At 39.5% G+C, this 17,071-nt stretch overlaps 1 protein-coding gene across 1 annotated transcript in view; it reads right to left on the bottom strand.

Annotated features, from left to right (window-relative positions):
* The window catches only part of SLC16A10 (solute carrier family 16 (aromatic amino acid transporter), member 10), a 76,063-nt gene that overhangs the window by 58,475 nt on the left and 517 nt on the right, over positions 1 to 17,071 (bottom strand). Inside the window, exon 3 of the mRNA XM_010561679.1 lies at positions 16,888 to 17,066. Within this exon, the coding sequence (XP_010559981.1) occupies positions 16,888 to 17,066 (179 nt within the window). The remainder of the gene's footprint in view (positions 1 to 16,887; positions 17,067 to 17,071) is intronic.

The raw sequence follows: 17,071 nt of genomic DNA, 5'->3' as shown, positions 1-17,071 counted from the left end.
CCAAATGCTCAAAGTCATCACAATGAATCAGAGCAGGAAAATACATTAATTGGATTAAGTGTTACTTTTACATTTTCCTCTTCCCAATCAAAAATGGAGAACATTTTACCTCATTTAATATGAGGAATGTAAAAGTAATAACAATAATAAAACTAGTAAAATAACAGAAGAGTAATTCCATTTTCCTGCATTTCTTCTCTGGTTTGAAAACTCAGAAAAGCTAACTGTTGCAAACAACTCAACTACAGAAACTGTAGAAACCAGCACTTCATATTGGCAATTTGCATCAGTAAAGTATTGAGAGCTGACACATACAGGAAGTCAGAGACCTTACATCTTGCTGCTGAAGATCAACAGCAACAATACAAAATCTTGAGATGAATTGTCTAGATAACATTCTTACTTAAGGGGAAGAGGCAACAATTTCAGAAAGAAAAAAAACCCTGAAATAGTCTCCAAGCCATTTTCTAATAAAGCAGCACTGACCTTTCCAGATGCTGCCCATATACAGACAATATATGTTAAGAAAGAAGTGGCCCTTCATTTGCATGCAGAACCTTAGGAGTGCCACTGGTTGCCTACACCTGTTTAAGCCAAAAACAGGCAGCATGCTATCCCAACAATCTCTTTTCACAGCAACTGGTCTATTTTCAGACAAACTGAAAGCATTACAGAACAAAAACAAAGAATGCTCAAGTTAAATAAATGATAAAAACAAAACAGTAATATTTTAATATATATTCAACATATGTAAAAGTGAGTACCAATGTGATCATAATCAGGACTTCTTACCTCCAGAGATCAGCATACATAATGTCTAGGCTTTCAGATTCAGTTTTTCAATTATTGTTCCATCTAACCTGTAATAGCAGCATAACACAAAAGTATCTTTCAAGTTTTATTTGCTACAAGTTTTCTTAAGTGTTTTTCCTTAGAATAAGAAAACATTACCAGAATGCTTCCACTTGTATTTGCTTATATCCAGCTAAATCCTAGTCAGCTAATCTATTTATTAGACAGTTTCCTCCTAAAAAAACCTTCTAAACTTCATTTAAAAGTATTTGGTCATCTTCATGAGATATAATTAACACATGACCAAAAGTCTCAAATAGCATATTAGCCCAGCCAACACTTTAAAATTAAAAAAAATAGTTGACTGGCAGGTACCAACTGGCATCTCCCAGATACTTTGGCAAAGCATTATGCCCTGCCATGACAACTTTCAGGAGCAACACACTGCTTCAGAGAAGAAGCAATTTTCAGTTTCCAGCTCCTACCAAATGCAGGGCTTAGCACGAATTCCCTCTCCCAGAGGGACAGGGCATAACTGACTGGCACTGTCTGGCCTCTGCATATGCCAGGGGCTCTGTAATCCTGCCAAGATCAAAACTGGAAACAGAAAGGTTAGAAGCAAGAAAAAAAAAAACAAAAAAAAACAATCACACTGAGCAGCTGTATCTTGCCTCTGAGAACATGCTTTAGAAGTCTGCCAATGTTGGCTGGTAAACTACTTCAACGTTCTTAATGTATTCACATGGATTTTTTTTTTCTTCTGTGTAGCTTAACTTTGCACATCAACAAGCCACTGGCCACAATCATGCCTGGAAAAGCTGCCTATAACTGCCTCATATTTTGAAATGGCTGAAAATAATGCAGCACCTACAATTATAGTTTAACCACTGGGAGCTTTATAAACAATTTAAGCATTCCAACTACAGGATGAATTTACCTTTACTTCTGAGAAACAGAATCATACAAGTGTTGACCACAGAAACTCGGCATCAGCCTGTTTTCCATATGCACGTAAACTAAATTCTAGAGCAATTAGAGGTTGAAGCTCATACAACATCACACAGAAGACAGTTCAGCAAATACAGCTAAATTAGTAACTACATACATCAGAGCATCAAACAGTTCTGTGGGGCATTATTTGCTGTACCAATCTTATCAGGTTCAATAAACCTTCAAAAGGGAAGATAACTTTGACAATAAAGCCCCTAAAGATCCAACTAAATGGGTTTGTAAATGTGATCTCTAATTAGCAGGTACTGGTGTGCATGTCAGAGTGTAGATACTGTTAGAGCAGAGACAGTACAGGTGTAGCATGTACTCACAAGCATATGGCAGTATTTTTTGTTGTGCCCACCAACAAATATGAAATGCTCAGGGACAAGACACCTGGAGTTAGATTCAACCTCCATGTGAAAGCACCCAAGCATAGATGTCTGTGTGAGGGAGAAGTCAAAGCTCCCACTAGAGTCAGCAGAGATCTAGTCAGCGCAGCTAGGGTAAACTGCAGAGTTTCAGCCAACCCTGAAGTTGAAGCTTGCATCTGGCCAGCTGAGTAACTCTCCAGATTCCACTGGATGTACTGATTAGACCTCCATCTACTATAATCTGCAAGTTGAATCCCATACCTTGCCAGTTATCTCCTGGTGTAACATCACTCTTGCATATTTTGCATCACCGGCTGAAAATGCTTGTGTCACCCAACATGCCAGTGCAGCAGAACAGACAAGCGGAGCAAGGCAAAAGAAAACACACCAATAAAAGCAAAACGCACATTACAGGTCCAGTGTGATGCTAAGCATCACTAAATGATTGGCACCAGTGCCATTTAGGAAGGCTGCACTGTACCTCAGTACACATCATGCCTTCTGGAACACAGCAAAACCCTCTGACCATCACATTTGCTTCAACAGTCCCACAGTGACCCAGATAAGAAACAGGAAAAAGAAAGGCAAGGAGGGGAACAACTATATATAGTTTACCTATTTATGATTTTTAGCACATGCCAGAAATAACTACTGAGGGCAAGAATGCCACTATAATACTTCAGACTGATACTCCTTAAATTGGGGACAAGCATAGGAACAGGCTAGCTCTAAAATCCTATGGTACTGTGTTCTATCACAAAACATTTGTGATCCTTGTCTTACTAAATTGAAATTCATTACTTAAAGAATTTCAAAGAACCTGTGCCTAAGCTAAACAAATTGCACATAGAAAAAGGCTTTACAATTATGAAGTGACTTCATAAAAAAATGGAGAGAGTAGCTAAAAGGCAAAAAGTAACTGCTAAAACAAATGACAATGCCAACAGCAAAGCCTATCTGTAGTGAGAAGCAGTATAAATTAATTTGGAAGATAAGAGCTTACATAATCAAGCAAATAAATCTGTGTGAATGCAGCATTCTGACTAGAGGGTGGCTTAACAAGACATGTCCTACCTTTAAAATAAGCAGATGAATTTTACCTTTGACCTCTTCTTCACCAGCACTAACACTTGGTGGAGGCTCCTTCCTTCCTCTGCATTTACACTAGTCCCAAGCTCCCCTCACTTCAACTATCTTTGTGTAAACACTGCTAAGCCATTCTCTAACCACCTCTTAGATTCCCACTAAACATCTGTGCACTCCCCAGTCACCAACCCACTCCTCAATGTCTTCATGTTACACAGAGCTACGCTCAACACTTCACTATAAGGTTGGCCACTACAGGCACTCATTCAAGAAAATGAAGAATTTTATTAGTTATGCAGTTTCATTTAGTGGCAAGATTACCTTAAAAATTAATTGATCACACTCCCAAGCTCTGAGGTTTTTTTGCACAAAGACAGGCGGTAGTTCTAGTGGTAATGGCATGGGGAGGAGCCTGAGAGAAAAGCAATTCATTTATAGCCCTTATGATTCTTTTATCAGGAGATTTAAAGTAAAGAAAAAGTAGAGCTTACAAACTGATGGAGAGCCCTGCATTACAGAGCAGACATACTGCCTTTGCTAAAAATAAGAGTAGGCAGTGATGGTGTACAGCTTGTTAGGAAACTGACAAAAGTATATACAAGACACAATAGTTGTTAGAGGGCAACCTCTCCCCCTCCTCTAGTTGAAAGGTTTATGGGCTTTTATGTCACATATGTATAAAATTAACAACACGTTCCTATTAAGCAGGATGCAGAGCAAAAGTCAAAGATGCGTCTTAAGCTCCAGAACAGGAAATATTATCAGGATTGATTTTTAAGTATATTAACATGTATTTTACCAGAATCATCACTTGTTTATAACACAGAAAACAGTGCCAAAAACCATGTAGACAAAATCTAGCATTTAATGTCTTAAAAGGAAAACAAGTACGATTTACTTAATTTCGGAGAAGATCCAATAAAGCTACTGATCAGCTACCATCACACCAGCCAGAGATTCACAAGCTAGTCACCTTGTTCACGTTACTGTTACTAGCCATTTCTAAGGCTAAATATGACCACTCTTAATTATCTGTTAAAGTCCATTGAGCCTCCCCTATTTCAGATTTTAGTTTAATACACAAAAGAAAAGCAGTAACCAGGTTTTAAGCCATTATGACCAAGCTATGGTATCTCAGTCACAGAAATTGTTCTCTTCCAGAAAAACAGAAATATGTTGAAGAGGAATTACAGAACAGTTCATGCAGTGCTCTTCAGAGCTCTGCAAAAGCTTAAGAAAGCAGAGCTCTAACCTTTTTTTTTTTTTAAGAAATGTCCTGATAAACAACAATGAAAGCCTTCCCATTCTAAGAAAACCATTTGTAATACTATCATCTTCTGCACAGTAAGCACTAACCAGCAATCCCTCAGGCTGAGTTCCTATCCCAAAGAACTAGCACTCAAAGTTTCCAGAGAATCCACACCACTTATGAACAAAAAGCTGCGAGATTTATCACCTTCAGAAGGCAATATAAAACTTGCAGCAAATTTTCATCTTGAAATTAAGTTTTTATCTTTTTCATTCTGATCCTTAATTTGAAACCTACAGGACTGCTCTCACATTAATAATCTACATCCTTTGTTTGAAACTGCCTACAACTGGACCTATGTGGTTGTTCTGGATGCTTAAAGACTTGATACAATTTTTCACCTGGCTTTTAAATTTACTGTTTATAGCACCACGCTTACTACCTACCCTGATCAGTAAAATATGCACCTAGAAGACTGGTAGGTGGGATACCTCATAAAACAGGAAAGATACCTCAGTTGCTCTGCAGCAGCCATGACAGCATCCCAAAGAACAAGCAGCAGAGTAGTTTGTAGGATATCTGCCTGTCCCTACCTGTATTTTCCCAATACAATTATCCTTAATAAGTACAGTTAAATTGTTTACAAAATATTTAAAAATATTTTGACCAATTGCCAAAATAATACATGTTCAGCTAGAAAGATTAATACAGTATACAGTTGTTTTGTCACAGACCTTGATGTAGAGACTGAGCCTGTATCACATAACATACATTAATATTAATTTATTATCCCACATGTACAAAATATTAATACTGTAGCATGAGGTGGCATGAATTGCATGCAACATACTATTTTCTTTGCCTAATATTACAAAAAGCAATAAAAATCCAGAACACCAGAGTTGGGTCATGCTGACTAAACTTCTGATTGTGCATACACATACTAAAATGATCCATACCAATTTTGTGCAGTTCTACTCCAGCCTTCCTAGTAAGCTACCCAATTCTGTCCCCATCCCCCATCTCTCCCCCCCCCACCTTCAAGGGTCAGTGATTTCACTGCACGAAACTAAATGTTCATTAAACTGCAGCACTATGAACACAAGACTTTGATATGTACAGAGGTGTAAAAAGCTGTTATTGCTCCATGCTTCAATTTGTAAAAAATGGGGTTACTCTGATAGGATTAGAAAATACATCTCAAGCTCGCACATTTTATTTAAGCTTTCAGAAAACTTCCTAGTGTTGATTTGATTTTCTAGATCACTGCCTGCACCCAGCAGTGTCAGAAATTATAAGCTGAGAGTTCTAATTTCTTTCAAGTTTGGAACACAACGTTGGGTTTTGAGGAGTGCAAGCTACATAAATATTTCAAAGGTAGGAAATTACTTGAAGGTATAAAAGAACAAAGGACAATTTCAAATTCACTTTCATGTGCCATAACCATAAAAGCTTTCTTTACACTACATACCTTCTGTTTTGTCACACACATGACAACTTAAACCAATGAACTCAAGGGGCCACAGGAAGTATTTTTGCAAATTAATTGAAGGAGAACCCAAAAGTCATCATATAAATTGTACACTCAAGATTTGAAAAATTGTCTAGCAACACTACATTGACTTTCCAAGGTTGTTACTCTGAACCATGACACATACCACTGACACATGTCCAAAGTATGCACCATAGTTCAGGTTCTCAATTTCAATCTCACTCACTTTGAGGTTAATAGCATCTTTAGCTAAAGCACCATTACCATACCTCCTTTCCTCTCAAAAAAATAAGCAGCACTATATAGCAGCTAATGTCATCAACCAGTTCAAACTACTTTGAAACTACTATACTATGCACTAAACATGGAGCAAATTGACAATTAAGTAGGCTTTCAGTCTCACCTATGTAACCCATTGAGATTATTCCAAACCCAGCGTGTTCTCCATCATGACTAATTAAAACACAGCATCAGGTTACTGTCCAAGAAAGCACTGGCTATGTGGCCCAAGAACACTCAGTACTTCCAATTCTTTTGATAGGAGATACAGGCCTTCTTGAGCAAACCAAATTGGTTTCTGTTTTACACAAATGTTCTTGTTGAACAACTGTTCATTCTGTATACTGCTTAGCTGCCATCCAGACTCTAGTCTAGAGCAAACTAAGCAACTCCTTCAGAGACATCTGGATAGTACATGCCTGGGTATAGAAAATAAGACAGAGTCACAACAGTCAGCCCAAGGACATCAGGGGGCTCTGGAGTGCCAATACCAGAGACAGCAGACAAAAACCTCCAAAGATATGTCCCATCTCAGCATTCACTGAGGATCACTTTTTAATGAATACTAACATTCTCTTTTCTTCTTGAATTCTTTGGCTCTTAAGCATTCAATGCAATACAGTAAGAGCTCAAACTAGGACTTCTCTGATTAGAAGAATCCCTTTTTGGTGTTGTAGTTAAGAAATGGGGGGGGGGCTGTGCAAAAGAGCAGCTTTCCTACCTTATACACAAGAACACTATTCCTGGTCATCATATAATGAACTTGCAACTATCAAAGCTGTGTTTTGTTCCAAAAGAAAGGACTGTTCGTTCCTTCCAGACTAGCAGACAGCTTAAGATAACAGTTTATTTAGAACATTCTACCTTAGTGTTTTATCCTTGCTCAGAGTTACAGCATTGATAAAATGGAGTTAAAATTATAGAGTATTTTTAAAATCTGTCAACTGTGGTATCAACATACTTCTTTACAATGAACTAGAAAGATTTTGGGGGTACTTACCCAATACATTTTCTATTTGGAACCTTATTATTGAAGCATCTTGAAAAACTGGCTAAAACCCAGACCACGAGCCAGAAGACAATCCTTATTGCCCATTTTACAAGTCATTTTCAAGAGGACAATAGTTAAAGACTAACGGAATTAATAGCTAGCATGTTTTAAATTACTTATTATTTCTCATACATATATGTTCTTAAAAACACAAAAGAAAAAACTCTTCTGAGGTACTTTGAACATACACGTAAAGTACAACTCTACTGAACGAAGCACACTGCAGAAGATAAATAACCAAAGAATTCACTACTTCTGCTTATTAGAGCAAAAAGGCAACAAAAAAGTTGCTTTACAACTTGCAGTCCAAATACAACCCCACCATCTAAGGGAGACCGAGTTTCATGGGATTATAGACATGCTGCTGATAACAGCAAGAGGCTGGGCTCAACATCCCAGTAATCCTTTTCTGTGTGTGGGAACTAACACTGATGATTTTTAAATTGGTCCCATCCTTGCTAAAGGGCTGCTACTTTAACTTAGCTATTAGAACAAGTCATTCCTATCCGGTTCCCATGAAAATTAACAGCAAGATATAAAACAGAGATGCTATTATTGTAATAAATTATATTTCTGGAAGTAAAACAGATAATGTAAGATCACAAGGGAATGTTTTCTCATAGAATTATCCTTTCTGTACATATTTGCTGAAGGTTAAACTGCAGTAGTCTAAGGCTGCATTAACTGTGTATGTTCACAAAAAAAAGATTAAAAAATTTGTGGAGATATGGAAGAACCTATATTATTCCTTCTGCCACAATAAGTGTTCTAAAATAAAGCAGTTGCATTATTAGTGCTACATTAGCTTGGATGCAGATAATCAGTCTATGTCCCACCTTGTAGTTCACAGAGCAGAAGCAATTTCAAATTGAGCAATTACTTGCTAAGCATTATAGATGAATGTTTATTGGAAAACCTTATTTTCCTTAGCAACACATAGCAATGTAAGTTAGAATTTTATGAATATTCCTCTCATTTCAAAGCATGATCTTTGAGGTGTACAATTCTATTCAGTTTTTATTCATAATTCAGACCAGCAAACCCTTTTTTTCCCCTATGATGATGTTACATTACATGAATATTTGGAAGAAATTATCTTAAAAACCCAGACTAAGATTTACATAGGTAGTTCTGAAAACCAAAATGAAGAATTTATTTATTACATACATTTTGTTTAAAATTATAAGGCTAGAAAATATCAAGCATTCCAATTACAAAATTTTCTTAACATTTAACAAACTAAAGAAGCTTTCATGTGACTTACCAAATACTTATCCCCAAATGTTTTAAAAGTATTAATAAACTAAGCCATAAATCTAGAAATGGGAAACTGAAATACAGATTAGGTTAATTTCCAAGCGTGTAACAATTCTACAGCTAAACCTGAACTGCCACTTGGTTCCTCAGTTAAGCTTATCTGCATGTGGCTCTTCAAACATAAACAACATCTATGTAAAATTTAGAAAACATTAAATCCTGGATTTCATATGACTGTTGAAGCCCTCACATTATGAAAGGGGCTGGCCTAGAGCACAGCTCTGACAGCACAGCCAAGGCAGCCAGACACAGCAGTTTACACAGCAGCTAGCCAACAGCAGGGCACACCACAGAGGGCCAGCAGCTCTTCTCAGAACAGCAAACACTTGCTCAGCAGTGGTGCTGAGCCACAGGGCACAGGCCCCAGCAACCACTGGAGCAACTGTCCCTGCGACACCACAGGTCCCAACCCAGACTGCGGAAGGATGCATCCGAGCAGCTCTGGGGCCCCTCACCGAGGCAGCAGGCACCAGACTACTTGCCTGCAAGAGGTGTGTGCTGGTAGACTGTGTGTGTTACCAAGTGAAGGAAATGCAGGAGGAGGTCAGCACACTGCACAGCGTGGCAAGAAAAGGATTGACTTTATCTTCTCCGAGACCCTGAAGCTTCACGAGTCTCAACACCCAACTAGGTTGAAGGAGGAGTGGGTAGTCTGCTTATTACTGTGAATCCAGCACAGGGCTGCAAAGATGACCAAGGAATTGGAGCATCTGACATACAAGGAGAGGCTAAGGGAGGTGGGGTTGGCTAGGCTCAAGAAGAAAAGGCTGGGGGTATGCATAAATACCTGAGGAGAGGAAGTAAAAAAAAAAAAAAAAAACCTGAGCCAAACTCTTCTCAGTGGTACTCTGACAAGAGGCAAGAGGCAATGGGCACAAACAGAAACACAGGAAATTCCATTTAAATGTAAGAAAAATCTTTTTCACTGTGAGGGTGGTTGAACACTGACACAGGTCACCCACAGAGGCTGTGGAGTCTCCATCCTTGGAGGTGGTCAAAACCCAACTGGGAAAGGTCCTCAGCAGCCTGCTCTAGTAGACCTTGCTCCAAGAAGAGAGGTTACAACCTTAATCATTTTGTTATCATCTGTAATTACTGAATTAACTCAAACTGGCTAAAAGAATAAATAGATTAATTATGCTATAATAGTTTGAGAACAGTCTACCACATTTCTTCATGCAAAGCTACTGAGTAAAAGGAAGAGAGACCAATAACATTTAAACTTCAAGTTGGCCTTCAACAACACTCCTCTCAAGAGGCTAAAGAAATCAAATCATGAGAAAAGAGAATATTATTGTGAAACTGGAAGTGTCTGGAGGCAAAGCAGACTAAGTTAAAAGATAAAATCATCTTTATAGATAGGCAAAAAGCACTTAAGCACTGGTACATCTTGCTAAGTCAAAGAGGAGGGTCTGTTAATAAACATATAGATTTTGCTGTCTTCCTCTTTAGACAGCATTTATTTAGGTCAACTCAAAAAGTCAGAAAGGGATTTGAGGAATCTTAAAGAATGGTAGCCAAAATGGATGAGTAAGAAGACACTGAACAGACTACAGGGACCAATTAAACAAAACAAAGTTGAAGAGTAAGGAGCAATACACACTGGAAAATTTCAAAGTCAACTAAACTCCATTGAATGCAGGGAGTACTAAAAGCAGCAAGAAAAACATTAAGTTACTTAAAATAAAGCAAACTAGGTAGCACAATGTCATCATAGTACATCATGCCATGCCAAAAAACAGCAAAGCCTCATTTGGAATATGACACACAGTATCTTTCTTCTCCATATTTCAGGTTATAGAAGCATCAGAAACAATAACAAAGAAATAACATTAACTGAGAGTATGCAAAACATTCCACATGGAACAAAACTGTTAATACTTGAAAGATTTGTCCAAGGAAAAGACATAAGGAGACACATGCATGAAAAAAATATATATATACACACATATACCAGGCCCAAGCCACTTTGAAAGCAAAGTGGCAGATGACAGACCAGCAAGCCATCTAGGTAAAGTATGTTCAAAATGAAGGACAAAAAAGTTTCCTCTGCTACTTGGAAATCAAATCAAGTTTGAGCCTTAATCCACCTGCAGAACAGTCTAAGCACATCATACTGCTGGTTACTTGGATTAGAAATGAGAGTGCTCAATAAAAAGATTTTACATACACCCTTTAGAAATTGCCATTCAAGGATAAGACTGGAAAATAGTCAGTTTTAGCACCATCTTAAGAACCATCAAACAAGGCATTTCCCTTATGAATGAAAAATAAGCTAAATATAAAGTTTCATTTTAACACTTTCACTTAATTTTTTTAAAGATGTTTTAAACTGTCTTAACATTCACGTTTAAAAACTCTTTCATTACTTCGACATTATTATGATTTAACAATGATGTAGCATAGCTACGGGCAGGCACTAAACTACATTTAGCTTTTTAATGTCATACCAATGTAATAGCTTTAAGGGAACACCTTTGTTGATAAAATTACACTAACAGCAAATTATTCTGCAGGACATTCAGTACCATTTTGGTTTCATCCAACTTTTCACCTCATGAATAAATTACAGTAAAAACTTAACATTTAGGTGCATTTGCTTGAAGATTTGAGAGGATAGTTTTGTCTGAAAGGCAGCACACAAAAGCTCATAACTTGAGGCACGTGCATTAATGCAGAGTGGTGGCAATAGCCAGCCATCTTCAGATTTTTATAGGGATGTTTCATCCCTGTGAAAGTACTGCCTCTAAAGAAGCCCACAAAAATAAACTGGCAAATAGCTGTCAGACATATTAGTAATATTATTCTAACTAAGCAACATGTTGCAAGTTAATCTGCAATTGGAACAGGAAGAGATCTAACCAATGTGAATTCTAACAAGAAAAACACAAAAAGACAACCTAACTGTCAGGCACAAGACTAATCAGTCTGCAAACCAGTTAAAGAGAAATGCTCCAGAGCTGGAGGCATCAAGATACATGTGCATGTGTGTATGCATAAACAGCAGTGCCATTAACTATTCTGTCCTAAAGAGAGACAGCATACTAAAGAAACTACCTTTAACTTTCCAGTTTGACCTAGTCATAATTTCAACTGCTCTAGAGTCTCCATTTACATACATATTTATAACCACAAAGCCAAGTCAAAAGAGTACAAAAACATGACTGCAGCTGAATAAAATGAATCATTACTTTTACAGCAGGTTAGTTTTCAGCCAGTCTGCTCCCATTGCTGGTTCCCTGCACTGGCTCCAATGGCCACACAAACATGGGAAGGCAGGCAGACTACAGCAGCACTGATATCCTCCAGTCCAAGTTTTTGTGGAACTACATCCTTCATTGCAATGTAATCCTTATTGACCAAACTGTTACATAGTAGTGTGCTTTCTTGTACCTCACACAAATTACAGTTGTGTGCTCTGATAACTTCTATGCTCCAAATTTGATTTATTTCTTCTAAAAAAAAATAAAGAGAGAGAAAAAGAAGTCATAAGCCATGTGACAGTTCCAGCTTGCCAAGCTTCCCAATTTACTGGAAACCACATGCCATAATATTAGAGATGAAAGTGTGGTTCTGAAGGACAGTTACAGAACTTGAATGATAATGAAAATGCTGATAGTGTTTTTACCTCTGAAGAAAGCTCAGGAAGATAGCAAAAGATTCAAGGAAAGAGTAAAGGAAAAACTTCAACTTCAAACTGTCCTATTAAATTTAAAAGCCAGCCTTGCTCAGCAAAATTAAGTTACCATACATGGTAGTGGTTCACTTGTTCTCAACACTTGCAGATCTTTGTAGTCATCCAACATTATTTTCCCAGTGTCCGAGTTATGGCCTGGGTATGACAGCAAAGGCAGAATTCTCCTCCCTGCCCTATCTATCGGACCTGCAACAATCCAGCTTGAAGAGTCCCGACGGTGTTAAGCCAGCTCAGTGAACTACCAATCATTCTGATACCCAGATACATCACCAAAGGCTGCACCTTACAAAGTCAAGCCAAGGTAGATACATGTGAGCACACAGATGACCAGTTCAGGCCAGCTGATGCACTGTCTTCTAATAACACTTGCTAACACAAAACAAACATGAGGATGCAGAACAGCAATAACAGTATATACTCTTGTGCAAGGCTATTTGTATAAGTGAAGGTGAACAAACATACAGAGAATAATCCAGTGGAGTTACAGAACCAGCATTATAAATCATAGAACAAGAAGTAACTGAACTAGTAGAACTAGTATTTTTATCTACCTTTTTTTTAAGTAAACCCCAGTATTTTTGTCTCTGTTGATACTAGTGTCTTAGTATTTATTTGCCTTTTGAAGACAGGTATGTGTACATACGCACACAAAAACCTATACAGTAGAGGCGTCTATCAAGAGAGCACAATACAGGACTGGATGGGGCTCACACCCCAGATCTCTAATCGAGATAACCGGGGGGCCGGCTCAGTGCTCCAGGTCCCTCTGTGCCAATGCCAACAGGGACAGGAACCAAGGGCTCTTTCTGCCAGAACGTGGACTGGCCCCAGGGCCCGATCCTTTCCCTTCAAGGATGATCAGACTACAACTGCGTTTGTACGCTATAGGCCTACTAGGTCTGCCCCATTTCCAAGGTCTAAGAGCCTTCTATTTCATTGCCATTGTGTTTTTCCACCCAACTTGTTCCTCAAACACAATGAACTATAAACAACGAACAGAGTAGTTTCCTGAGACTTCAGGCACACCTTTCTATAAGTTTTATACTTATGTTGGGGGCTTTTCCTCTTCTGCAGTTGTGCATCAATTAGCTTTTGAACAAAAAACTGGCTACACAAGGAAACAATGGAAATGCTTACACAGTGCACTACCAAAGAAACAAGCTTTTTACTAATGTGAATACCAAAATAGTATATACTAGTTATGTTCAAAATTTTTTATAAAAATATATGAATTATAATTAGATGCCCCTTGAGGACATTTGTGAACCCTCTATAACCCACAGCACAAGTTTTTCCATTAACATTCCTAAATGCTGCAATAATGTTACAGTTACTAATCTTATTTATCCATTGCTGATGCTACATTCTGGAGACGGCCTCACTTCCTAGCCTGTACTTTGGTTCCCTCCAGTTCTTATCTGCAAGGCAGAGTCACTTCTTGGCTGCACTGTCCTCCCTACTGCCTCCTCCCATTTTGCCTTTCATACTGATAAATATCTATCCATCTACTAAAAATATCAAAAATAGCACATACTATGATTCCTTCCCATTTTGCCTTACATAGGGATAGGGATCCATTAAGAGATTACAAAATGTCATTAAGAGATTACAAAAATAGCACATACTTATAGAGAGAGAGAGAGACTACTTAATTCCTCTTTTTGAGGAAAACACCAGGCAAGAGACAACTACTGGCTGGTCCCAGAAGAACAGGCACACAAAAACATCTGGCAACAGCTAATTACTCTTGCAGGTTTAAAAAAAAAAAAAAAAAGGGGAATTCTGTGGTATTCTGGATCAACTGCAAGATTCCACAGACACCTGGGGTCCCAGGAGAGATTATCATGCCTCTCAAAAAAATCAGCATTCCAGATTTTAAAGAATTTTTTTTTCAGAAGGATTAGAATATTAAACTTTGTATTCCAAAGCAAAACCACACAGCGAGAAAATTTTCATTACAAATCCCAGTTTTCAAATTCATTCAACCTGACTCAAACTCAGTTTTCACTGCCAGTTTTGAGTCACAATCAGGCCGAACACAAGAGACTAACTAGATTAAGTACTATAATCAATACCATGGGAATGACCAGCCTAGGGTTTTCTCTAACGCTAAAATCATACTGACTTTATCCCATTAGTCATTCTTTTCTTTTCTACAGCACGCCACCTAATCCATCAGCGTTCAATAAGAGCTACATTAAGTGCAATTTGCCATTTCTGATCATAGCTCCCCTTCATGGCAAGCTAAATATTGTATCAGAATCTGTTTAGTTCAGTTCACACTTGGTCCTATCTTCAAGAAGATAAAAAATAGCAGACATCTTCTAGGCAATGAAGTTCAACATTAAGGAACAAAAACTTCTGTTTAACAGCTGCTGCTCAGCCCTTATGGTGCCCAGACTGATTAGGGTACTTTCAGGTATTAAAAGGAAGGATACCCTTTTATCTGCTGTTCTGCTATTTACAGGAGGCACTTTCGTATTTGCAGTCCTCCTTCACATGCACACAAGTCACCTAGTCAAGGCAACTATCTCATGCTATTTCCCCCAGCTTAAACCCATCTCGATTTAAAAAAGCAAAATGAGTGTCTTCTGCATTACCCAAACCAGAGCACGTCTGACAGAGCAGAACAAAATGCAGCTGTAGCTTTTTTTTTTTTTAATAAAATAAAAAAGAAGTGGTGCAGGAGGTGCTGGCTGCATCCAGGATTCAGAATTCTTCCTGCTCTTCTAAGCACAATGCAAAACTAGGCTCTAAAGCCAGGTTCCATTCCCGCCCCCCCACTCTTTTCTGCAGTTGGGCAAATTTTCAAAAACATAGGTGGAGCACACCCACAATCTCACCTCACTTAAACACCAGTGGTGCAATTAGGCTTCTGGAAGGTAAGAGAGAGTAATTTCAATCCTCCTCTTGTTGATTACTATTACCTAAAAGTCAATTATTTTTTTAAGACTAGTTTGAGAGACCATTACTAGAGAACCAGATCCTCAGAAAATCCAATTACACCTCTGTACCATGAACAGACGAGAGTATCAACCACACATATGTTTCTGCATTTCTGACTGGCCAGTGGCTCCCAGGTCAGCATGCAAATGTTCACAGCATCTCCTCCAAACAACTACATTCTTCTCCTGCACGGGCTAAGGAGCCTACTAAGTATCCTACTCTTGGATACGCTTCCCTACTGTGAAGCAGGCACTGCCACGCCTGGTGTGTAGGCATACATAGCTTCCCATCTTTCTAGCTCAAGAACACTGAGCAATACAGCTTGTACATCACCACGAACGGTTCAAACACTGAAAAGCACATCACTTAAAGCTCCACCACAGCTTTCCAGCTTGCTTTCTTCAGTCTAAACACCCGCCTTGGTTTTCTACTTCAGACAAGAATATTAAGTCAGGGGAGAAGAATTAGCTTCTTTGTCTCTTGCATCTCAACTTTAGGCCCACTTATCCTGGTATCAAGGAAGACATAAATTTCAAAAGTCTTTTAAAGGTCTGTAACACTGAGAAAACTTCCTAGGAGGCTTACACCTCTGCAGGGCTACATAGCTGGAACACCTTTTTTAGTTAGGGAAAAACCATAAAAGACAATGACTTTTTTTAATATTTCAATATTTACTATGTAAGCTACCTTTTAAATAAGCCAACTTTATTATTTACTATAATAAATTATTATTAATTCGTTATTATTGGGAAAGCCAAAACCCACATTTCCTCGGCTTACAAAGTCAGAGCACAAGACACTTTTCAAAGAGAGCTTACCTAAAATAAATATATGCTCACCTTTGAATTAATCGATACTTATGTGCCTAGAACGACTTAGATCAGTCATGGCAGAGTGGCTATTTGATTGCGATAGCGCTGTTATGTCTTTAGAGTTTAGTAAACATCATTAACTTCACTGGTGAATTTGAGGATATGGGTTACAGCAGTAAATCCGCTGGGTTTGCAACCGTTAAGCCCATCCTTGACATCAATTTTAAGTGCCCCTACACCTCACTGTTGATTTAGACTAATCGTTAGGCTAACGGGAGCGGGGGAATAAAACTTTCTGTGACCAAGAGTACGCGTTTTTCCCACAACGCACGATGACAGATGCCTAAAAATACTGCTGTGGAAGGAGTCAGCGTACACCTGCTTCTCTCCCTGCAGCTTCTCCCCGGATGTCCCAGGAGCTTGCTGCCCCCAGCCCTGCCTCTGGGGCACGGCTGTGAGCGCAAACCCTCGCAGGGCGGAGAGAGGAGCTCCTCTTCGCCTCGATGAAACCGTATTTCCGAGTCCCTCAGCCCAGCCCCACGTGTTTGCGGCGGGAAGACTCCGGCCCGGCGCGGAGGGGTCCCGCTGCCTGCGGACAGCGAGGAGGGACGGGCGGCAGCCGTGTCGTCCCCGTCCCCCCCCGGGACAGCCCCGCGGGGCACGGACGCTGACAGCCGGAGCGGCCGCACCGCCGGCAGCCAGAGCTACCGGCCGGGGCACCTTCTCCGCCCGGGCCGGGGAAGGCCCGAGGCGGAAAGGGCTGGAAGCCGCCACCCCGACCCCTTCCCTCGCCGCCCCTCACCTGTTTTGAACGCCAGCTGCTTGTCCTCGCCGCCGCCGAAGAGCTGGAGCATGGAGACGAAGAGGACCCCGCACGAGTTCTGGATGCCGAAGACGGCGCCGTTGCACCACATGGCGGCCAGCATCACCACCCAGCCCCAGCCGCCCTCGGGGGGCTCGGCCGCCGCCGCCGCCGCGCTCCCGGG

This window comes from Haliaeetus leucocephalus, unplaced genomic scaffold (assembly GCF_000737465.1).
Source record: "Haliaeetus leucocephalus isolate CR32 unplaced genomic scaffold, Haliaeetus_leucocephalus-4.0 Scaffold149, whole genome shotgun sequence".
NCBI classification, from domain to species: Eukaryota; Metazoa; Chordata; class Aves; order Accipitriformes; family Accipitridae; genus Haliaeetus; species Haliaeetus leucocephalus.
The sequence above is the reverse complement of the archived record's forward strand: the minus strand, read 5'-3'. Positions and strand labels throughout refer to the sequence as shown.